Raw genomic sequence first — 25,636 nt, forward strand, 5'->3', positions numbered from 1 at the left:
GAGCCGGCTATCTTACTCATTATGCCACACTGCGCATGCGCCCGCTTCCCCACACGCGCAGTACGGCCAGACGCCGCTCCATCGGCACACACTCCACGGACACTACATGTGCAGCATCCTATTGTAATGGCAGCGGGGGGCAGTCACTGTATTGCACCGGCCCCGCTCACTTACTACATGGTGAGGCAGGAGGCCGGGCGGGCGGCCAGGCACTGGTAGCGTAACTCACTAAGTGACCCCCCTGCTCCGCCCACTGCATGAATGAAGCAGGTGGCGCCGGCGCATGACGTAGTGAGTTACGCTGCCAGTGCCCGGCCTCCTGCCTCACCATGTAGTAAGTGAAGAAGTGAAAATCGTTATTATTATTACAGTTATTCAAAGTATTACTACTCTGAGCGGGGCCGGTGCAATACAGTGACTGCACCGGGCCCCGCTGCCATTACATTCACACTAAAGAGCGACACTGTTATGGGGGGATCTGTGGATGACACTGTTATGGGGGGGTACCTATGGATGACACTGTTATGGGGCTGGTCTGTGGCTGACACTGTTATGGGGCTCGTCTGTGGCTGACACTGTTATGGGGCTCGTCTGTGGCTGACACTGTTATGGGGCTCGTCTGTGGCTGACACTGTTATGGGGCTCGTCTGTGGCTGACACTGTTATGGGGGGGTACCTGTGGATGACACTGTTATGGGGGGGTACCTGTGGATGACACTGTTATGGGGGGGTACCTGTGGATGACACTGTTATGGGGGGGGTACCTGTGGATGACACTGTTATGGGGGGGGTACCTGTGGATGACACTGTTATGGGGGGGTACCTGTGGATGACACTGTTATGGGGGGGTACCTATGGATGACACTGTTATGGGGCTGGTCTGTGGCTGACACTGTTATGGGGCTCGTCTGTGGCTGACACTGTTATGGGGGGATCTGTGGAAGACACATAGCATAAGATGCTATGTGTCAGCCACAGACGAACCCCATAACAGTGTCAGCACTACTGTTCTAACGCCCGTTATTGTAACGGGCTTAATGTCTAGTATATATATATATTTTAATCATTTAATTCCAACAACTCCGTCTTAGTGCAGTATTTATTATTTTTTTTATAATGAGTATAACTTCACAGAGCTCTGTAGTTTTTAAGGTTTCACAACAGTGTTTTTGCTCTGGAATAAATCAGAACATATTTTATTAAATACTAATTACAGAAGTGTATAATATAGTGGACTGTACATGTGTATTATCTGTTGATACATTTTAGTGTTTTTCTGGAGTTTTTGTATAGTCCAGCTATGGAATCGTATATTGTGCCCAGAACAATCATACCAAGCAGACTTTATTTCACTAGGGAGACCCAGTTTATGTGAATTACGGAAAAGTTGAAGACTTCTATTACCTAACGCGGGATCTGGCAATGAATCTAACTGGGACGGTAGCAATTGCCAGATATGGTCACATTTTCAGAGGTGACAAGGTGCGTAAGTAAATCTTAAAAAAATCTTTAGTAATTTATTGACCATTAGGATCATTAATACCTTTTCTCAATTTGCAACCTTAGGTGAACAACGCAGAGAGGTTTGGCTGCGCTGGAATGATTTTATATTCTGATCCAGCTGACTACGTGGTTGGTAGCCTTGACCAAGTGTACCCTGTGGACTGGTGGCTACCAGGAACGGGGGCTCAGAGAGGAACTCTATTCATAAATAATGGTGACCCGCGAACACCATTCTACCCATCTACTAGTAAGGAGCATGCAGTCCTAAACAGTCTGTAGATGCTGCGGTATTACACATGGTTTGTGTTTTAGGGAAGTTGAAAAATCAGACCAATATCTACAGTATAGTATTACAATGGCACACCGAGTGTTGGTGTCATATAAATGGAATATAGATATTGAGGCTCACCCAGCCTAAATCGTGCAATGATGCTACAAGAACTGAATTGACCCGCCTAGTCAACTAGGGAAAAGGTATATAAAGTATAGTATAGTCCGAGCACTCACATACGGGCATATGGAACGAAAATCATTAATAAAAACATTTAATAAACATCAGAATGCAATACAATAAAAAAAAAATAAAATAAAAAAAATCCAGATAATGGAACTCCAGTTGGGGATGTACTCTATATAAAGAGCTTGTGCTTGGGGAGCGTATTTCCTAAGAGAATAAACGTTCTGGGAACGATGAATAAAGTTACTACAACTTCAAACGGCTGATGCATATAAAACACCATGAATGTGCACAGATAGATACTGAAAAACCCTGCCAGTCAAAGGGGCCCACAGCAATAGTTGAGGCCGAGGCGTGTGGGTTATCAGTACCGCACCACATTTACCAAACTTTGTTTGAATTTAACTATTGCTGTGGGTCCCTTTGGCTGGCAGGGTTTTTATTTTTATTGGTGTCATATAAATGTCAAATGCAGGGCTCACCTTCAAATATGATGCATTCTTTTGCTTATTGAGTTACCCAAGTTCCACAGCAGTCAGACCACTGCATAATTTACATGCAATGCTATAAAAATATCTGCCCTAATCCAAATGTTTTTGCATATTTGTCTCATAAGAGCTCTAAAATTTTAAAATCTTCAAAAAAGAGGAGCTGATCACGAAACAGGATTTTTGTAATTATTTCAATTTAAAGGTCAGCTATCATCAGATAATGACCTATTATTTTAATTAGGTTTCAACATTAAACATATTTTTTAATAATTTTGGGTTATTATTTTTAATCTTTAATGTTTAAAAAAAAAAGTCCTAAAATCCTACACTTTTTGCACTGGTCACTGACTAATAGGCTTCAGTTCTTGGTCTGTACAGATCACTTTTTCAGCAGTCATCGCAAGCTGCCACTGTAAACATAGCATACGTATATTTTTTCCTTTCAGATTCTGCATTTTTCTTAGATGAAAAGGACATCAAATTACCCAAAATTCCAGTGACACCCATCGGTTACAATGATGCTGTCAAATATCTCAGGTACATTTACAGTTCACTTTTGGAAACCATGATGGGCTCTGGTTACTGAGACTTTTGGGGGGCTATTGTTACTGGCTAGTGCATGTGAGGAGCTCAATGCATTGCGGGTAGTAAGGGCAGGCGGGATTAGCCTCAGGGAGGACTGTGCATACACATATTATTGTGAATGCCGTTTAGAGCGCACTCTGGTATAATGAATGGCAACTTACAGTAAGTGTGCCACGTAACCATTGTGTTTCAAATACAAAAGCTCTGCAACCAAGAACCGTATTTAAAGGCATGGAACAATAGTAGTAGTTTGAAGTAAAATGGCAGCTTCACATTTTACTGATGCCATTCTGCATGTGAGAATACAGCCCTAATGCATACATAGACAATCAGGTCACATTATTATGACCACCTTATCCAGCACGGACAGCAGCTAGACGGGCTGGGAATGACTCAGTAAGGTCCTGGTAGGTTGTCACAGGTATCTGGAGCCAGGCTGACTGCAGTGCATCCCGATCTGCTGGAGGGAGTGTGGAGGAGGATCCATAGAGCAAACACAACCATCGTGGTGGTCCCACAGATACTGAACTGGGTTCATGTCTGGGGAATTAGGGGGCCAGGGTAGTATTTGGAAGTCTTGGTCATGCTCTTCCAATGTTGGACATTAGTAGCTCTGTAAAATATCACATTGTCTTGCTGGAAGATTCAATCCTACTCAGGGAAGACAATAAGCATGTATGTGATCTGCAAGGATGAATTCATACCCAAATTGGTTGATAGTGCCTTCCAAATGGATGAGTGGGCCCAGAGAATGCCACAAAAACATTCCCCAGACCATAACGCTGCCACCACCAGCTTGTGTTCTTCCAGCAATGGTTGCAGGATATTTGTTCTCTGATGTTTCTTGCCTGAGATGCCAACGTCCATCTGTTCAATGAAGCAAAAAACATGACTCATTCGATTCCGATAATTCAGCAAAAATTGAAACACCTTTGTTAGCAGAGGTGCAGTGACCATCTTTCTGCTTTGGAGCCTTATACACAGTAGGGTTCACAGGACTGTTATGTTATACATGTCTGGTGGCCTCCTGGTTCATTTTGGTGGTGAGCTGCTCCACTGTAGCATATCTGTCTCCCTCGATGCCCTTCATGCCCAACTGTCACTTCTCATATCAATGGCATGAGGTGCTCTGCATTTTCCATGTCACTTATTCACAATGATGCCATCTGTCCTCTCATGATACTTTCACCACAGCAGCACGCGAACAGTTCACAAAAAATGTATTTTCAGAAACACTGCCACCCTTGGCCCAAAAGTCAATAATCATCCCTTTTTTACCCACGATAGCAACAAGGGATATATGTTGAGTCTATCACACACCTTATATACCCACCACACCAGCTAACAACATATGACTTCCTTCATGAGCTACACACTGTCAACATCAAAAGTAGGAAGCGGTGATAATAATGTGACTTGATTATGTAGAAGCGTGTGCATGGTACTGACTCAACTGCCAGTACAAAAATGTTCCTTTTTAGAGCCCCATGTCCCCATAGTGATCCCGCATTGTGGCTCAACAGCATGCTGCCAAATAAAAATATTAGACTCCAACACTTACCTCCATTCCGCTGTCAGCCTTTTCCGGTCTGTGCCCTGAGCTACAGTCAGGTCCATAAATATTGGGACATCGACACAATTCTAACCTTTTTGGCTTTATACACCACCACAATGGATTTGAAATGAAAAACAATATGTGATTTAACTGCAGACAGCTTTAATTTGTATCCAAATCAGGTGAACAGTGTAGGAATTACAACAGTTTGCATATGTGCCTCCCACTTGTTAAGGAACCAAAAGTAATGGGACAGAATAATCATAAATCAAACTTTCACTTTTTAATACTTGGTTGCAAATCCTTTGCAGTCAATTACAGCCTGAAGTCTGGAACGCATAGACATCACCAGACGCTGGGTTTCATCCCTGGTGATGCTCTGCCAGGCCTCTACTGCAACTGTCTTCAGTTCCTGCTTGTTCTTGGGGCATTTTCCCTTCAGTTTTGTCTTCAGCAAGTGAAATGCATGCTCAATCGGATTCAGGTCAGGTGATTGACTTGGCCACTGCATAACATTCCACTTCTTTCCCTTATACTGCTTTTGCAGTATGCTTTGGGTAATTGTCCATCTGCACTGTGAAGCGCCGTCCAAATGAGTTCTGAAGCATTTGGCTGAATATGAGCAGATAATATTGCCCGAAACACTTCAGAATTCATCCTGCTGCTTTTGTCAGCAGTCACATCATCAATAAATACAAGAGAACCAGTTCCATTGGCAGCCATACATGCCCACGCCATGACACTACCACCACCATGCTTCACTGATGAGGTGGTATGCTTAGGATCATGAGCAGTTCCTTTCCTTCTCCATACTCTTCTCTTCCCATCACTCTGGTACAAATTGATCTTGGTCTCATCTGTCCATAGGATGTTGTTCCAGAACTGTTAAGGCTTTTTTAGATGTAGTTTGGCAAACTCTAATCTGGCCTTCCTGTTTTTGAGGCTCACCAATGGTTTACATCTTGTGGTGAACCCTCTGTATTCACTCTGGTGAAGTATTCTCTTAATTGTTGACTTTGACACACATACACCTACCTCCTGGAGAGTGTTCTTGATCTGGCCAACTGTTGTGAAGGGTGTTTTCTTCACCCGGGAAATAATTCTTCGGTCATCCACCACAGTTATTTTCCGTGGTCTTCCGGGTCTTTTGGTGTTGCTGAGCTCACCGATGCGTTCCTTCTTTTTAAGAATGTTCCAAACAGTTGTCTTGGCCACGCCTAATGTTTTTGCTATCTCTCTGATGGGTTTGTTTTTTCAGCCTAATGATGGCTTGCTTCACTGATGGTGACAGCTCTTTGGATCTCATCTTGAGAGTTGACAGCAACAGATTCCAAATACAAATAGCACACTTGGAATGGACTCTGGACCTTTTATCTGCTCATTGTAATTGGGATAATGAGGGAATAACACACACCTGGCCATGGAACAGCTGAGAAGCCAATTTTCCCATTACTTTTGGGAGGCACATATGCAAACTGTTGTAATTCCTACACCGTTCACCTGATTTGGATGTAAATACCCTCAAATTAAAGCTGACAGTCTGCAGTTAAAGCACATCTTGTTTGATTTATTTCAAATCCAATGTGGTGGTGTATAGAGCCAACAATGTTAGAATTGTGTCGATGTCCCAATATTTATGGACCTGACTGTATATGCAGCTCAGCTCAGGCAGTGCGATGATGACACGGGCTACATGAACTAGGAATAAATCCTATTAGAGGAAACGGAGGGGCAGGGAGACCTTGCCTGACAACAGTGATGCAGTTGAATATGCAGAGATGAGTGTTTACACAATGGAAGCGTTCATAACCCTTCCGCTGCCCCCCACTTGCCCCAACCTGGTGGCCCCTGAGGCGATCGCCTCCCCTCGCCTCATTGGCAGTGCACCCCTGGACTCATTCTGCAGTATGTCAATCTATACTGCAGATCTCCGCCAAGGATTTCACCATTTGTGTAGAGGGGGTGAATTCCACAGAAAAACACCACATATAATACTTTTTTTTTTTGGGGGGGGGCAGACCATTGTTTTTGTATGGGCAACTTTTTCTGAAAAGCATTTCTGAATAATGACCTGCATGTCTTGTAGTCACTTACTTTGGTGTGTACTTATATCTCCTAGTAAGTTGTCTGGAATGGAGGTGCCAACTAAATGGAAAGGCAATCTGAACATCACGTACAGAGTTGGACCTGGGTTTGCATCTCCTTATGAAAAGAGGTGAGGAGTTTTTCATCAAGGCCCATCTTGATAAAATTATGCTTACATCATAATATTTTGTTTAAAAAGGGGTTGTCTATGCAGAAATATCTCCGGTGTATCACTAGGATGAGCCATTAATTGCTAGAATGTAAAGAAGAGCGAATCGATTCGTATTAACAAGAGTTCTTCACCTGTGAGGGGCTGTCCTCGCTGCTGAAGAAGCTCCTCCCTGCCACTTGATTGACAGTGCCAGGCATCTCGCACGGGCCTAATCTTGCACTTGTGCCGCTGCTCAAAATAGCAGCGCAAGTGCAGAGGCTCTGCTTCCAATCTGCGTGTGGAGCGGTGACTATTCATGTGCTGATCGTGGCGCATGCACAGTTGCTGTAGAAGCTTGTAGAAGTGATAGTGAGAGTCAAATTGGTCAGAACCCATTGTAGGCCTTATCCTATTCCAAGACTTTTTAACTGACCAATATCTGATCAGTGGGTGTCCGACACTTGATCGGCTGTTTGAGCACCATGACCTTCTCGCAGTTTACCAAGCACAGTGCCATACAGCGGCTGTGCTTGGTATTGCAGCTCAGCCACATCCACTTGAATGTGGCAGAGCTGCGCGTATGCAATGTGACTGATGAACATGACATCACTGGCCTAGGGAAAGCTGCAAAAATGCCTTCTTAAACAGCTGATCCACGGGGGGTCACAGGTTTCAAACCCCCCACCGATAAAATACTGATGACCTATCCAGAGGATAAGCTAAGATGTGGGAAATCTATGCCAACTCACATTGTTTTAAAAGGGAACGTGTCACCACATAGCTTGCTATGAAACTAATCTTACATACCATATGCATGCATCTCCATACATTTTAATAGCGTTGGTCCTATTTCCATTAGTGGCCCCATTGTGGGGAAAAATGAAAATTACTCTTACTGGTCATTGGATTTCCCATAGCACTGCCCCCCGAGGACAGGAAACAACATAGAAGCCCAAAATAAAAAGGACTCCTCCTACCTGCTTCAGTTAATGACAGAGAAGACCGATATATGCTTCACACAAAACATTTATATTATCACAAAATAACATGCAAAGAAATCAGTCACAAGACAATAATGAAAAAGAAACAAAACAAAAAGTGGGGGAGGGATACCCCAGTGCTGTTGTTGGGGCTATGGGAAATCCAATTATCATCTTTTCCTCATGCCTTCCCAATGGCAATAACTGGAGGATTTTTAGAGAAGGAAAATCCTAGGGGATGGGGGGAAGGGGGTGAACAATGCAGAAAGGACCTTACACCCAAAAGTTCTGATTTGCGAGCAAATCTGGTTTATAAAGTTTGACCAAGTTGTAGCTTTACAAATCTGATCTACCGAGGCTAATACATTTTCAGCCCAGGAAGTGGAGATTGCTCTAGTGGAATGTGCTTTGAGTCCCACTGGGGCGGGAACATTCTTTTCCTGGTAACAGAGAACAAAAGTAAGTTTTATCCAGCGGGCTATGGAAGCTTCTGAGGTTGCCAGTCCTTTATTTTTTACCCTGGAACTGTCAGATATTCTGAATTCTTGTGTTGCATCCAAATAGGTTAGGAGACATCTTCATACATTCAGATTATGGAATGTTCATTCTTGCTCTGTAGTGGGAAATACACTGAACGAGGCGAGAGATACTTCCTTTTGGCAATTAAGTTTTGAAAAACCTTAGGTAGAAAGGCTGGTGAATGTTTTAACACAATTCTGTCGTTCAAGACAGTAAGGTAAGAGACTTGCATGAAAAAATCTGGATCCCCTACTCCTCTGGCTATGGTAATGTCTAACAAAAACATTGTTTTTAAGGTTGGCAAATTTAAGGGTATCACTTCTAGTGGTTCAAAGGGAGCCTTTCTTAGGACAGAGAGAACCAGATTTAGATCCCACAGGGGTATTTTACAAAATGAGTGGGAGGAAATCTGTCTGTCCCGTTAATAAACCTCTTAACTAAAGGGCATTTCTGCAAGCCTTAGATCTATAAAAGCACTAAGGGGCGTAACCTGGACTTTCTAAGTACAGGTCCTTCTAAAAAAATAGCATATTGTGATAAAGTTCATTATTTTCTGTAATGTACTGATAAACATTAGACTTTCATATATTTTAGATTCATTACACACCAACTGAAGTAGTTCAAGCCTTTTATTGTTTTAATATTGATGATTTTGGCATACAGATCATGAAAACCCAAATTTCCTATCTAAAAAAATTAGCATATTTCATCCGACCAATAAAAGAAAAGTGTTTTTAATACAAAAAAAGTCAACCTTCAAATAATTATGTTCAGTTATGCACTCAATACTTGGTCGGGAATCCTTTTGCAGAAATGACTGCTTCAATGCGGCGTGGCATGGAGGCAATCAGCCTGTGGCACTGCTGAGGTGTTATGGAGGCCCAGGATGCTTCGATAGCGGCCTTAAGCTCATCCAGAGTGTTGGGTCTTGCGTCTCTCAACTTTCTCTTCCCAATATCCCACAGATTCTCTATGGGGTTCAGGTCACGAGAGTTGGCAGGCCAATTGAGCACAGTAATACCATGGTCAGTAAACCATTTACCAGTGGTTTTGGCACTGTGAGCAGGTGCCAGGTCGTGCTGAAAAATGAAATCTTCATCTCCATAAAGCTTTTCAGCAGATGGAAGCATGAAGTGCTCCAAAATCTCCTGATGGCTAGCTGCATGGAGCCTGCCCTTGATAAAACACAGTGGACCAACACCAGGAGCTGACATGGCACCCAGACCATCACTGACTGTGGGTACTTGACACTGGACTTCAGGCATTTTGGCATTTCCCTCTCCCCAGTCTTCCTCCAGACTCTGGCACCTTGATTTCCGAATGACATGCAACAGTCCAGTGCTGCTTCTCTGTAGCCCAGGTCAGGCGCTTCTGCCGCTGTTTCTGGTTCAAAAGTGGCTTGACCTGGGGAATGCGGCACCTGTAGCCCATTTCCTGCACACGCCTGTACACGGTGGCTCTGGATGTTTCTACTCCAGACTCAGTCCACTGCTTCCGCAGGTCCCCCAAGGTCTGGAATCGGTCCTTCTCCACAATCTTCCTCAGGGTCCGGTCACCTCTTCTCGTTGTGCAGCGTTTTCTGCCACACTTTTTCCTTCCCACAGACTTCCCACTGAGGTGCCTTGATACAGCACTCTGGGAACAGCCTATTCGTTCAGAAATTTCTTTCTGTGTCTTACCCTCTTGCTTGAGGGTGTCAATGATGGCCTTCTGGACAGTCAGGTCGGCAGTCTTACTCATGATTGCGGTTTTGAGTAATGAACCAGGCTGGGAGTTTTTAAAAGCCTCAGGAATCTTTTGCAGGTGTTTAGAGTTAATTAGTTGATTCAGATAATTAGGTTAATAGCTCGTTTAGAGAACCTTTTCATGATATGCTAATTTTTTGAGATAGGAATTTTGGGTTTTCATGAGCTGTATGCCAAAATCATCAATATTAAAACAATAAAAGGCTTGAACTACTTCAGTTGTGTGTAATGAATCTAAAATATATGAAAGTCTAATGTTTATCAGTACATTACAGAAAATAATGAACTTTATCACAATATGCTAATTTTTTTTGAAGGACCTGTATGTTCTAAGGCCCTTGTCGAACCCTGCTTGTATAAAATCTAATATGAGGCCCAAATCTGTAGGCTTTTCTGGATCCCACTTATTTCCTTAGGACAAAAAAGCTATCCAGGTTCTAACATAATTTTAGAAGGGATTTTCCTGTGCAGCAAGGTAGATATCACCTCATTAGAGAGGCATTTAACTTACATACTGTTAAACAAAGCTGTGGGACGTATGGATGATGAACTGGACCTTGGAAGCTATGTAGTAACAAATTCTCTTCAAGACTGGTGTATAAATTATATGGCCATTTAGGGCTCATTCAGATGATCAACGTTCACATGCGAGTGCTGCCCAAGCATAAAATTGACAGCACCCCCATTGAACACTGACCCATTATAGTCAATGGGCCAATTCACATTTGCGACTTTCCACATGGACCATCTGCACGTGCAGAGAAAATTGCATCATGCAACATTTCCAGGCGTGATTTTGTGACAAAAATCACCCATTCAAGGGATAAACAGTAGTAGCACATGGATACCATCCATTATTTACATTGTGTTTGGTCCTTTCTGCCATTTTTTTTAAAGATATCATGTTTTAGGTATGTCGTTATTTCCTGCCATTTCCCATAGGCTTCTATACGAGCTGAAAAATGCCTAAAGAACCACTATTCATCAATACTGATCCAAACATTAAGGAATGCATCGTTTGTCCTATCAGATTAGGCATAAAAATACCTAAAAAAACAAAGAGCACCATAAATTTTAGATCTAGGGGCTGGAAAGTATAAACAGCAAAGGGCTCAACACTGCCCAGTAATTGGAATAGGCTACATAGCTGCAGACCCGCCAATGACAGTGGACGCATGGATGCCTTGAGTGATTATATGTTATAGCCATGTCTCAATTATCCAGGTGCTTCTCCTATCTTCATATATTCTGCAGCTGACTCTGGCTATTAGTGCTTTACTTAGTAGGAAGCAGAAATCCTCATTTAACCTAAAAATCGTGTACAATTTCTCTTCCATGTGCTGCAGTAATTTGTCAGTCCGTTATTGGAGACTCTACAGATGATTCACTTGTAAACTATTTCCCTCTTTGCTGCAGCCATCTTCAGATTGGGGCTCATCAATTCCATTTTACCTTTGTTTATTAGTACTGTAAGTTGGAGCAAGACATTACAATCTAACTACTAAAATGTAGATAACTTCTTGTCTTAAGACTTTTGCTTTAAGAGAGCCCAATATGCATATGCATAATCTTCAGCTTAAAGGGGTTGTTCCACAAAACTGTAATTAGACTTACCGGTAGGGGCGTAGCTATAGAGGGTGCAGAGGTAGCAGTCGCTACTGGGCCCAGGAGCTTGAGAGGGCCCAAAGATCCTTGTGCCACATAAGAAGACACCGGTATTATTAAAAGTGATTGCTGGTCAAGTTACACCGCCGGCTGGAGGGAAGGGGTTAGGTCAAGAATTTGGCATGGGGAGGAGTTGGGGGGTGCTGTTTCAATTTTTCCATTTTTGCCTCCCTGGCCACAAAGCACTGAGGGAAGGGGGGGGGGGGCCCAAGCTGAAATCTTGCACCAGGGCCCATGAGCCTTTAGCTACGCCCCTGCTTACCGGTAATTCTGTTTCCTTGAATCCAACATAACGGCCACAAGTGAGATTGACCCTTGACCTCAGTAGGGGCAGGAATACACAGAGAGAGTTTAAAATGCCCCCACCCACTACCTCCCTCAGTGTTTGTAAATTACCAAGGTGGGTGGAAACTACTTTTCCTTTCTCTATATTTTTCTCTTTTTTTATTTACTTCATACAACTAGAAAAAAAATATATATATTTTTGAGTATTTGCTTAATACCCAGTGTAGAAAATAAATAAAAATATATATATAAATATATATATATATATATATATATATATATATATATATATATATACATACATACATACATACATATATATACACACACACACACACACACACACACACACACACACAGTGTGTCACCCCCCTTGACTTTTGGTGCCTCACAATCTGGAATTAACATGGATTGCTTGAAGATTTGCATAATTTAATATACAGAACATGCCGACAACTTTGAAGATATATATATATATATTTTTTTATTGTGAAGCAAACAACAAATAGGACAAGATAACAGAAAAAGTCATGTGCATAACTATTCACCCCCCCTTCCCCTAAATTCAATACTTTGTAGAGCCACCTTTTGCGGCAATCACAGCTCCAAGTCGCTTTGGAGAAGTCTCTTTGAGCAGTCGCCACATCTTACCACTGGGATTTTTTTTGCCCATTCCTCCTTGCAAAACTGCTCCAGCTCCTTCAGGTTAGATGGTTTGCGCTTGTGAACAGCAATCTAAGTCTGACCACAGATTTTCTATTGGATTGAGATCTGGGCTTTGACTAGGCCATTCCAACACAATTACATGTTTCCCCTTAAAGGGAGTCTTTCACCTAATCTGAGCGTTTTAGACCGCTCAGATCAGGTTATAGACTCTTTAACCCTCATTACGATCATACCTTTCTCTTATGTGTCCCTCGCCCAGATAATGAAAATAACACTTTTTAAACTTATGCAAATTACCTTCTGAAGGTGCCCAGGGGCGGCGTTACTGGGCGATGTGCCCAGAAAAACACACCTCCAGCCGGCGGACGTCACGAGCGGCACCAGAGGATGGCGGGCTGGGAACTGGCCCGCACCTGCGCACTGCTCTGCCCATTATGGGCAGATGAACAGCTTTTCATATTGCTCATGCGCCGGCCAACTAAAGACAGCCGGCCGGCGCATGCGCAATATGAAAGGAGGTTCCTCTGCTCATAATGGGCAGAGCAGTGCGCAGGTGCGGGCCAGTTCCCAGCCCGCCATCCTCTGGTGCCGCTCGTGACGTCCGCCGGCTGGAGGTGTGCTTTTCTGGGCACATCGCCCAGTAACGCCGCCCCTGGGCACCTTCAGAAGGTAATTTGCATAAGTTTAAAAAGTGTTATTTTCATTATCTGGGCGAGGGACACATAAGAGAAAGGTATGATCGTAATGAGGGTTAAAGAGTCTATAACCTGATCTGAGCGGTCTAAAACGCTCAGATTAGGTGACAGACTCCCTTTAAACCAGTCAAGTGTTGCTTTAGCCGTGTGTTTGGGGTCATTGTTCTGCTGGAAGGTGAACCTCCGTCCTAGCCTCAAATCACGCACAGAGCGATACAGGTTTTTCTCAAGAATATCCCTGTATTTAGCAGCATCCATCTTTCCCTCAACTCTGACCAGTTTCCCAGTCCTGGCTGCTGAAAAACATCCCCACAGCATGATGCTGCCACCACCATGTTTCACTGTGGGGATGGTGTTCTTTAGGTGATGTGATGTGTTGGGTTTGCGCCAGACATAGCGTTTTCTTTCATGGCCGAAAAGTTAAATTTTAGTCTCATCAGACCAGAGCACCTTCCTCCATACACTTTGGGAGTCTCCCTCATGCCTTTTCACAAACTCACAATGTGCCTTATTGTTTTTAGCTGAAAGTAATGGCTTTCTCTGGCCACTCTGCCATAAAGCCCAACTCTATGGAGTGTACGGCTTATTGTCGTCCTATGTACAGATACTCCAGTCTCTGCTGTGGAACTCTGCAGCTCCTCCAGGGTTACCTTAGGTCTCTGTGCTGCCTCTCGGATAAATGCCCTCCTTGCCGGTCTGTGAGTTTTGATGTGTAGCAGCAGGCCCGCAGGCAGCAGGCCCGCTCCCTTTTAAATCCTGCTCGGCATCTGATGTCATCAAGGGACGCCTCAGGCACACTTCCTGGTGTGCAATTGCGACCAGCTCCGCCACCACACTTGCCGGCCCAAAGGGACGTAATGCTGCAGCCCGAACTTCTGGTATATGCGCGGTGTCCCACGTGGTCCCGGCAATAGTGGTCTACTTCCGAAATAATAGGGAAGGAAGACCCTAACAGAATGGAGGAAGCGCAGGCTCCAGCAGAGTCCCGGAGGGAGCATCCTTGTTGCCCTAACTACCCAGCCTTAGCCCCTGCCGTGGGAGGGCAGAAAGGGATTCCAGGTAACAGCTGCAAATAAAGTAAAATAAAAACTCTTCACCGGAGGCCTCTCTGTATACTGACCCCATAGGGATGGGAAAACACTGAGGGAGGTTGTGGGTGGGGGCATTTTGAACTCTCTCTCTATGTATTCCTGCCCCTACAGAGGTCAAGGGTCAATCTCACTTGTGGCTGTCATGGTGGATGAAATGGAAAAAATATTCTACATTTTTCAAACCACCACCTGGACCCGAATACTTTTGTAACTGTATGTAATAAAAAATTTAGGGTACTTTCACACTTGCGGCAGAGGATTCCAGCAGGGAGTTCTATCGCCGGAACTGCCTGCCGGATTCGGCAAAACGTATGCAAACTTTTGGCATTTGTCAGACTGATCCGGATGCAGATCCATCTGACAAATGCATTGAAATGCCGGATCCGTCTCTCTGGTGTCATCCGGAAAAACGAATCCGGTATAAATTTTTGACGGATCTGTTTTGCCGGAACACTTCATGACGGATCCGGCACTAATACACTTCAATGTAAATTAATGCCGGATCCGGCATTCTGGCAAGTGTTCAGTCTTTTTGGCTGGAGAGAAAACTGCAGCATGCTACGGCATTTTCTCCATCCTGAAATGGCAAAAAGACTGAACTGATGCATCCTGATGAATCCTGAACAGATTGCTCTCCATTCAGAATGCATTAGGATAAAACTGATCAGTTCTTTTCCGGTATTGACCCCCTAGGACGGAACTCAATGCCGGAAAAGAATAACGCTAGTGTGAAAGTACCCTTAGTATAGCCACTAGTTTATTCAATAACATGTATTTGTGTAGCGCCACCTGCTGTTTGTTCTTCTTATTTCTCTATCCACCTCAGTAACATCGCTGAGGTGGTCACACACATGCTCATATCCATTCTTCAATTGCCATCAGCCGTGTCTAATGCTTTAAAGCAGGCATGCTCAACCTGCGGCCCTCCAGCTGTTGGAAAACTACAACTCCCAGCATGCCCGAACAGCCTACAGCTATCAGCCTACCGCAGGGCATTCTGGGAGTTGTAGTTTTGCAACAGCTGGGAGGGCCGCAGGTTGAGCATGCCTGCTTTACGTAGATGCCCCCTGAGCTGTGATAGGAATATTAGAGCTCCAGTAGAAAGGACACATTCCCTGAATAAGGACATGCCCCCCTGAGCTGTGATAGGAGAGAGCTGCGGCAGAAAGGACATGCCCTCATGAGCTACTAGCCTGAAGAAAATCTTGCAGAGCAATTGGAGCAATGAGTGAGGAGATCTCTTGACCAATGTGCGGTACAGGGCTGGTTTTGGTTTTGTTAGGCTACTTTCACATTTGTGTTTTACTTTTCCGTTGTTGAGATCCGGCAGAGGAGGTCAATACTAGAGAAAAACGCTTCAGTTTTGTCCTCATTCATTGTCAATGGGGACAAAACTGGACTGGACAGATTGGAATGCATTACGTTTGGTTGCGTTTCCATACTGGACAGAAAATCGCTGCAAGCTGTGGTTTTCTGTCCGTCATGGGATGCGGAGCAAAGTCTGACTAATTTCATGCAAATATCAAATGGTATTAGTGATTACCTGTATGTAGATTGTGAACTTTGCCAAGATCAAAACTGTGGGAGGCTGGGAGTCATCGTGTCCAGTAAGGGAATGAATGTAACCGACTTCTGTCCTGGAGATCAAAAATTTATGAATGTGTCAAAATATAAGTAAATCAAAATACATAAATGCTCATAAAAGCTGTGAACACACATTAACACCGCTACATACATTACTTCAGATTGAACATTTGACTATTTGACTTTGTAACAACAAAATAATCCTTCCAAGGTTATACCTCTCGAGAAGAACAACTCCATAGGGCTGGAATCACACATGGTGTTTTTGTGGGTGTTTTTGATGCACAGGAATGGGTCAGGAAAAAAAAAACTGGAAAAAAAATTGGAAACACACATGCATTTTTTTTTTCTTTGTGAACTAAAGCCAGAACTGTATCCAGCAGGAAGGAGGACTAATGTAAGTTATTCTTTTATATTTCCCATTCCTTTTGAATCCATGAAGAAAAAACAAATGAAAAACTTTCACAAAAAATGGATGTGTCCAGCTCAGGATCATATCAAACGTTTTTTTTTCTGCCTTTTGTGTGGCTTTTTGACCAGGAGCAGGGAAGCTTTTCGTGCCTTCGTGTTGCCTGAGGCAAAAATTGAAACCCCTTCCCTCCAGCCAGAGGTGTAACTTGACTGGCATGCACTTTCTATAATACTGGTGTCTTCTTATGTGGCACAAAGGTCTTTGGGCCCTCTCAGGCTCCTGGGCCTGGTAGCGACTGCTACCCCTGCACCCCCTATAACTAAGCCTCTGCCTGCAGAACCATTCGTTTGAATGAGTGAATGTTGTAGGAAAAATGTACAAAACTAGGACATGCTGCAATTTTTTCTGTTAGAATTGGGTCACTGTTTGGTTCTAGTGCTGTCTATTCTGAACTCCGAGACCACCCGGAGGAAAACATTGTACGTCTAAAAACTGCCTTACATTTGTAGCATGCATAAATTCAGTTTTTCAAATCCTGTAGAAAAGTCTAATGGGAACAATTCCTTAAAAACTGCCACAGAGCATGCTGAATTTTGAAATATACCGCAGAAACCCACAAAATCCTCAAAATACCAGAAAATTGATATATACAAAAACAGAATATCCTTTTATATATTTTAGTGCTGACTTTTATGTAATATCTGGCTGCAGTGATTTTTCCCAAATAAGGGAAAAATGCTATGAAAGTGGTGCAAAAATATAGAGGTACAGTAGGGTCCTGTAGGAGACTGAATGCTTTATTAAGGCTCCATACAGATCAGAGATTGCTTAGTCATAATATAGCTGCATGCATAAGTCGTTATCTGCTCAAAGTACATGAAACAGTACATGTGCAGTGACTGGGTGTGAGGTGGTCCCAATCATACGCTGGGTTCTCTGGACACCGTCAAGGTATCACCACTTGTTGCTGCTCTCGGTAGAGGATGGTAAGGTGTGGTTCCACCATTCATCTGTCTAGGAGGATACAGAAACCTCTTAACAGTTCTAGCTGCTTCTAAGGTCTTGTTCACATCTCCGTTTCAGCAGAGAGCAGCCTGCTGGATCCCCATTGACTGCAATGAGGTCCGGCTGCTTTCTTGCTCAATGCCTAGTTTCGGCAAGACAAAAGCCTTTACATGCAACGTTTTTTTATGTGGCCAACAACCAGCATTTGCGCCGGATCTCCTTAACAGAGATGTGAACATAGCCTAAGTAAAACAATTTCAGTGAAATATGGGATGTTGGTGTAGTTGTTTAGAGAGAGAGACTAAAGAATCTAGAGTAGTTCAATTCTAATGAGATGTCCACCCAAGATGTTTTCCCCATTGGCATAACCTATTAAGGCATTACTAAGGGAGGCCCCTGATTGTCATTACTCCATCACTGGCTATTGTCTTCAATGAGTACCACATATCATCACATATTCCATGGGAAAATGGATTTGCTGAAAGTTGTCCTTTGTGATAATTTCTGGTGGTACTAACAGTAGGAACCCCTTACAATCAGCTGCAGAGCTACTTCAAGAAGGCGTTTGTCTAAAGTCTTTACTCTTCTTCTTTTGATGTCCTGTAGTGCCGGACTCAGAAACTTGAAATCCGACAGATTACCATTATTATATTTTGCAATCATTGTGGTTGTTTGTGATTCTCAGAAAGCCATGGGAGGAAAATGATGGTCCATTATGGAAAACGTCTGAAGGAAACAAACTTCAATTTACTAATAAGAGCATTCAAAATGCTTGTATCACTTATGCACCGATTATACATTTCCTGGAGCATCGGCTTCCAATAGGACAATGAACAGCACTGCAGATTGATTAGCTGGATAAGCCTCTTTATACAAACAGAAGACACAGCCATCATTGTAGCAGAGATCTTCACGCGAGGGTCATTGTAATAGCCACATGTGATCTACACACAATACAATGTGTATCCATGCTACCGGGCTGAACATAAAGAACATCTGAAGGCGACTGCGGGAAGTCTACACTCATCAGGATATAGAAAAGAAACTAATTATATACTCTTAAGAAGGTGCATTAAAAAGAAGCCACAAAAACATTTCAGGTATAACATTATGATTTAAGGTATTCTTCATCATTGAATATCAGTAGATGATGTATTCAGAGAGAGTTGTCAACATGATAAATATGAAGCAAAACCTAAGCAATAATGGAGCTGTCTAAGCAGAGTGCTGATGAAAAGCATCATGAAATACGGAATCACAGCAGAATTCTTATGGGTGTCCGACCATGAGCAACAGAAAACTACTATATAACGTCTAAGACTAAAGAGTAACATTTATCACAATGATAAATTTGAATGAATACTTACAGCCCCGGGGCTGCCAGTTTTAATATAGTGAAACTGTCTCCAGGGCATATTGACTAATAGTGATGCGTATTTTCAGACACGTGGCAGCCTGTCAGATGTACTAACTGCCGCAATAAACTGATGACAGGTCTCATATTCTGTGATAACCCGATACTATGACATATAATGCTTGGATAGAGGATCGTATTTTAGGCAGATTTTTTTAAATCACATTGCTATTTTAACATATTCGTAATAAAACCTAAAAAACTATGTTTTACAGTATATGAGGAGAGCAATTTTTTTTTGTGAATGGATGTCAGTAAACAAGCCTTAATTTCTTTGATTTAGTAGGTGTATAGAATGTAGGGGAGGGGTCGGCAGATAGTGTTGTCTATTGAAGGTGATTGGGCAACAATAAAGACGTCCAGGGTACATAAAATATAACTTTTATAGTGTAGAAATGCTAAAAGCAAATTCTGGGAGCTCAAACAATATAAATAATCAAAAAACAAGTAGTGGTTCCATATATATATATATATATATATATATATATATATATATATATATATAAATATATAAATATATATATAGAAACCAAAATGCGGGTCCCAGCAGCACAAGACAGAAATGTAGGTGCAAGTCCTCTCAGCCGTGGGCTCAAGCGGCTATGAATGGATAAATATCAAAAGGATGAGGCAGCTCTCCAGGTAAAGTGAAAATGGTGGATCTTTTATTCCCTCAGCAGAGGGAATAAAAGATCCACCATTTTCACTTTACCTGGAGTGCTGCCTCATCCTTTTGATATTTATATAAATAATATATATATATATATATATATATATATATATATATATATATATAAAAATAAAAGCAAAAAATAGGTGCTGCGTGGCCTTTAACAATGAAGAAGGACTATACAGTGCGGTCTACATAATTAAATGAAAGGCAGCTGTGGGCTAATTGGCCGAGCGGTTCTTCACTTTAGCATGGCCGCAACCCGCCCACAGCACGGGCACTCCGTGTGGCCGTACCCTACGGCAGAGTAGCCAGGGTGTACCTGATTTATAGCGATTTGTGATGAATTAATTCTGAACAAATCAAATTTCTTGGGTAACTTCGGTGAAGCTGGTACAGTAAATAGAATTTTTCTAAACTTTGCTCATCTCTAATGATAAATTGGATTATATTTGTCCCAGAAATTTGTATCATGTGTGGGGATTCGCTCTGGTAGTTAGGACTAGCGGATGCAGTATAGAGGCAAAGTACACAGTTCTTGAATCAAACAGCGGAGTTTATTCACACATTGGTGTATAACAAAATGCAGATAAGGTGTATCACAAAACGCAGGTGGCTTGGTGTTTGTTCGCACACAAGGAAAGTCCATAAACAATAAAAGTCACCTTTTCTCCTGGGTGTTAATTCACACCCTGTTAGCCGTTCAGCCTCATCAAGTCCATAGGCGGCCTGTTCACCTTTAGAGGGGCCTGAGCCCTCCAGCCCGGCTCAAACCTCAAATCCCAGCACAGCCCTCAGTTCACAGCTCACAGACTCCTGAGCTCCACTGTCAGAGGGAGGTAAATCCACCACACCTGGCAGTGCTGACTGGTTTTTATGCCTGGCAAAACCCGGCCTGAAACATAGGAAGTAGTCACCCACCCAGCACTGTGACTACTCCCAGTAAGAGCCATCCTGGATCAGCTATGACAGCTATGATAAATCTCAAGGTGTCAGTTAGCAATAGCTGCTGCTGACACATAAAATACTGAGGCCAGGAACCTCGGTGACACATACCTTCCATCCACGATGATTCCAGGTACCTTCATACACATGATAGTAATTTGTATTCACTGAAAATGTTAATAAGGACAATAAATAAAACAAACGGAAATGGCAAAATTCTGAAGTAGTAGTTAAATGTCATAAAGGTGCTGAAAAAGCAATCCACGGCGAGAAGAGTATGAGACCTCCACAGTGTATGGTACGGATTCATATTTTATAAGCTCCACTGTCTATAATTATCATAACTACTCTATGTGCCACAAGATCATATCACTTGTCTTGGTCTCTGTGTACCTAAACTTAAAAAAATATGTTTATTACAAACTACTAAATGAAATATGAATTATGATTACAATTACATGTTTATACACTGTCCAAAAAAAGAAAAGAAAAAAGCCTTTAGCTTTGATTACGGCACGCATTCGCTGTGGTATTGTTTCGATAAGCTTCTGCTACGTCACAAGATTTATTTCCATCCAGTGTTGCATTAATTTTTCACCAAGATCTTGCATTGATGATGGTAGAGTCTGACTGCTGCTCAAAGCCTTCTCCAGCACATCCCAAAGATTCTCAATGGGGTTAGGGTCTGGACACTGTGGTTGCCAATCCATGTGGGAAAATGATGTCTCATGCTCCCTGAACCACTCTTTCACAATTTGAGCCCGATAAATCCTGGCATTGTCATCTTGGAATATGGCCGTGCCATCAGGGAAGAAAAAATCCATTGAAGGAATAACCTGGTCATTCAGTATGTTCAGGTAGTCAGCTGGCCTCATTCTTGGAGCACATACTGTTGCTGAACCTAGACCTGACCAACTGCAGGAACCCCAGATCATAGCACTGCCCCCACAGGCTTGTACAGTAGGCACTAGGCATGATGGGTGCATCACTTCATCTGCCTCTCTTCTTACCCTGATGCGCCCATCACTCTGGGACAGGATAAATCTGGACTCATCAGACCATTAACATTACATTTTTGCCATCTGTTTAATGTACATGTTGGGGAAAAAAAGGACACAAAAAGTCTAGCACACCACACTACTCTATCCTGCAGAGTTTAATAAAAAAAACGATACGTTAACATAATTTTTTTTTACAATGGAACTCTATGGTGAACGTATGGCACTGTACGCATCTGTTAACATATACATTTTTGTTCCCTCCTTTCTATAGAGGGGTTTTGTTGAAATAAGGGTGCCTATATATGTGCATTTGAACTGTATTTGACTGTGTGTTTTCCACACCTCACAGTATAACTACTGCTGATGTCTTACACATATATTTGTATTGCTGTGCTGCCACCTAATGGCCACACTGTATTATGGTTAATGGTGTTGTAGACCAAGGACCTGTGATCACGTGTTAAAGGGTAACTGTCATGTTTTCAGCAAAAAAATCTATTTTAGCATATGTGACTGCTGCAGCAGCATTATGCATAAAGCAATCTTAGTTTCTTCACATACCACTGTTTTCCTTGAGTTATTTACTTAGTTACGGCTGTTTAAACATTTACAATATGAGGACCTTCTCAAGATGGCTCCTCTGCCAGTTCTCTGAGACCAAAACTGCTTTCCCTCAATTCCCATACACACTTGCTGTAGGCAGCAGATCCCTGCCATCCAATCAGATTGGATTACTGAGAGACACGCCTCCTCACTCTGAAGCGTCTGTAAAAGGACGGCCCTTCTGTCTTCTGTTTATACTAAAAGTAAAACAGATGAGCCCTAGCAACGGTCTTTTAAAGGACCAGTGAAAATGGACAGGGGACATTAATGACAGCTGTTATTATAAGGTAATTACAGATCTTTTGATAATCATTGACAGACTTAGGGCTCTTTCACACTTGCGTTCTTTTCTTCCGGCATAGAGTTCCGTCGTCGGTGCTCTATGCCGGAAGAATCCTGATCAGTTTTATCCTAATGCATTCTGAAAGGAGTAAAATCCGTTCAGGATGCATCAGGATGTCTTCAGTTCCGGAACGGAACGTTTTTTGGCCTGAGAAAATACCGCAGCATGCTGCGCTTTTTGCTCCGGCCCAAAATCCTGAAGACTTGCTGCAAGGCCGGATGTGGAATTAATGCCCATTGAAAGGCATTGATCTGGATCCGGCCTTAAGCTAAACGTCGTTTCGGCGCATTGCCGGATCCGACGTTTAGCTTTTTCTGAATTGTTACCATGGCTGCCGGGACGCTAAAGTCCAGGTAGCCATGGTAAAGTGTAGTGGGGAGCAGTATACTTACAGACCGTGCGGCTCCCGGGGCACTCCAGAGTGACGTCAGGGACGCCCCACGCGCATGGATGACGTGATCACATGGCACGTCATCCATGTGCATGGGGCACTCTGACGTCATTCTGGAGCGCCCCGGGAGCCGCGCGGACTGTAAGTATACTGCTCCCCCGCTCCCCACTACTACTATGGCAACCAGGACTTTAATAGCGTCCTGGATGCCATAGTAACACTGAACGCATTTTGAAGACGGATCAGTCTTCAAAGGCTTTCAGTACACTTGCGTTTTTCCGGATCTGGCGTGTAATTCCGGCAAGTGGAGTACACGCCGGATCCGGACAACGCAAGTGTGAAAGAGGCCTAACTCAGGTATACAAAAAATAAATAAAAAATATGACAGTTACCCTTTAACCAGCTCAGCTCCCCTAGCTTAAACCCCCTTAATGACCAGACCACTTTTTACAATTCTGCACTACACTACTTTCAGGCTGGGTTCACACCTGAGCGTTTTACAGCGCGTTCCTACGCGCTGTTAAACGCTCAACAAGGAGAAACCAATGCTTCCCTATGGGAATGATTCACACCTGGGTGTTTTACAGCGCGTACGATCGCGCTGTAAAACGCCCGACGCCCCAAGAAGTACATGAGCTTCTTTGGGGTGTCTTGTCACGCGTTCCCGCACATAGACTTTCGGGAACGCGCGACAATGGGCGTTCGCTTGTCTCTGTATGCGTGATTGCAAACGCCCGTACAATCGCGCATACAGAGCACTCCATCGCGAACGCTCAGGTGTGAACCCAGCGTCACGGTTTATTGCTCGGTCATACAACTTACCACCCAAATGAATTTTACCTCCTTTTCTTCTCACTAATAGAGCTTTCATTTGGTGGTATTTCATTGCTGCTGCCATTTTTACATTTTTTTATATTAATCGAAATTTACCGAAATTTTTCACTTTTGGTTGTAAAATTTTTCTATTAAAACTACATTTCTATATACATTTTTCTTTAAATTTATTGTTTTACATGTCTGTGATAAAAAAAAAATGCAATAAGTGTATATTTATTGGTTTGGGTAAAAGTTATAGCGTTTACAAACTATGGTGCAAAAATGTGAATTTCCGCTTTTTGAAGCAGCTCAGACTTTCTGAGCACCTGTCATGTTTCCTGAGGTTCTACAATGCCCAGACAGTAGAAACACCCCACAAATGACCCCATTTCGGAAAGTAGACACCCTAAGGTATTCGCTGATGGGCATAGTGAGTTCATGGAAGTTTGTTTTTTTTGTCACAAGTTAGCGGAAAATGATATATTTTTTTTTTTTTTACAAAGTCTCATATTCCACTAACTTGTGGCAAAAAATAAAATTTTACATGAACTAACCATACCCCTCACGGAATACCTTGGGGTGTCTTCTTTCCAAAGTGGGATCACTTGTGGGGTATTTATACTGCCCTGGCATTTTAGGGGCCCTAAAGCGTGAGAAGTAGTTTGGAATCCAAATTCGTAAAAATGCCCTGTAAAATCCTGAAAGTACTCATTGGAAATTGGGCCCCTTTGCGCATCTTTGCTGCCAAAAAGTGTCACACATGTGGTATCGCCGTACTCATAAGAAGTAGGGCAATGTGTTTTGGGGTGTATTTTTACATATGCCCATGCTGGGTGAGAGAAATATCTCTCTAAAAGTCAACTTTTCCCATTTTTTTAATACAAAGTTGTCATTATAGAGAGATATTTCTCTCACCCAGCATGGGTATATGTAAAAAAAACACCCTAAAACACATTTCCCAACTTCTCCTGAGTACGGCAATACCATGTGTGACATTTTTTTGCAGCCAAGATGCGCAAAGGGGCCCAATTTCCTATTAGGAGGGCATTTTTAGACATTTGGATTCCAGACTTCTTCTCACGCTTTAGGGCCCCTAAAATGCAAGGGCAGTATAAATACCCCACAAGTGACCCCATTTTAGAAAGAAGACACCCCAAGGTATTCCGTGAGGGGCATGGCGAGTTCATAGAATCTTATTTTTTTGGGCACAAGTTAGCGGAAATTGATTTTATTTTATTTTTTTCTCACAAAGTCTCCCTTTCCGCTAACTTGCGACAAAAAATTAGATCTTTCATGGACTCATATGCCCCTCAGCGAATACCTTGGGGTGTCTTCTTTCCGAAATGGGGTCATTTGTGGGGTATTTATACTGCCCTGGCATTTTAGGGGCCCTAAAGCGTGAGAAGAAGTCTGGAATATAAAGGTCTAAAAATTTGTACGCATTTGGATTCCGTGAGGGGTATGGTGAGTTCATGTGAGATTTTATTTTTTGTCACAAGTTAGTGGAATATGAGACTTTGTAAGAAAAAAAAATATAAATTCCGCTAACTTGTGCCAAAAAAAAATATCTTCTGTGATCTCGCCATGCCCCTCAAAAGTGATCTTTTTATAGCACCGCAGCGATTTTACGGTGTTTTTGCAGTGATCAGAAAAAAAAATTCGGTCACTGCGGTGGGGCGGACTGAACGCAAGTGTGCGCACAAGGTCAGGTCTGATCGGGCGAACATTGCGTTTTTTGTAGAGCCTATAGAACATGTCCTATTCTTGTCCGCAATTGCGGACAAGAAAAGGCATTTTCTATATAGTTCTGGCAATGTGCGGATCCGCAAAATGCGGAAAGCACATTGCCGGTGTCCGTGTTTTGCGGATCCACGGTGTCCATGTTTTGCGGATCCGTGGATTTTCGGATCCGCAAAACAGATATGGACGTCTGAATGGAGCCTTTCAGGGGGGTGATCAATGACATGGGGCTGATCAGG

At 42.9% G+C, this 25,636-nt stretch overlaps 1 protein-coding gene across 4 annotated transcripts in view; it reads left to right on the forward strand.

Moving 5' to 3' along the window:
• Positions 1–25,636, forward strand: part of LOC122922106 (N-acetylated-alpha-linked acidic dipeptidase 2-like) — a 155,890-nt gene that overhangs the window by 60,104 nt on the left and 70,150 nt on the right. For all 4 annotated transcript variants that reach the window (XM_044272581.1, XM_044272580.1, XM_044272582.1 and 1 more), the window contains 4 exons: positions 1,357–1,482; positions 1,567–1,750; positions 2,898–2,988; positions 6,711–6,806. In XM_044272581.1, the coding sequence (XP_044128516.1) occupies positions 1,357–1,482; positions 1,567–1,750; positions 2,898–2,988; positions 6,711–6,806 (497 nt within the window). The remainder of the gene's footprint in view (positions 1–1,356; positions 1,483–1,566; positions 1,751–2,897; positions 2,989–6,710; positions 6,807–25,636) is intronic.

Source organism: Bufo gargarizans, chromosome 11, assembly GCF_014858855.1.
Source record: "Bufo gargarizans isolate SCDJY-AF-19 chromosome 11, ASM1485885v1, whole genome shotgun sequence".
Classification (NCBI taxonomy): domain Eukaryota; kingdom Metazoa; phylum Chordata; class Amphibia; order Anura; family Bufonidae; genus Bufo; species Bufo gargarizans.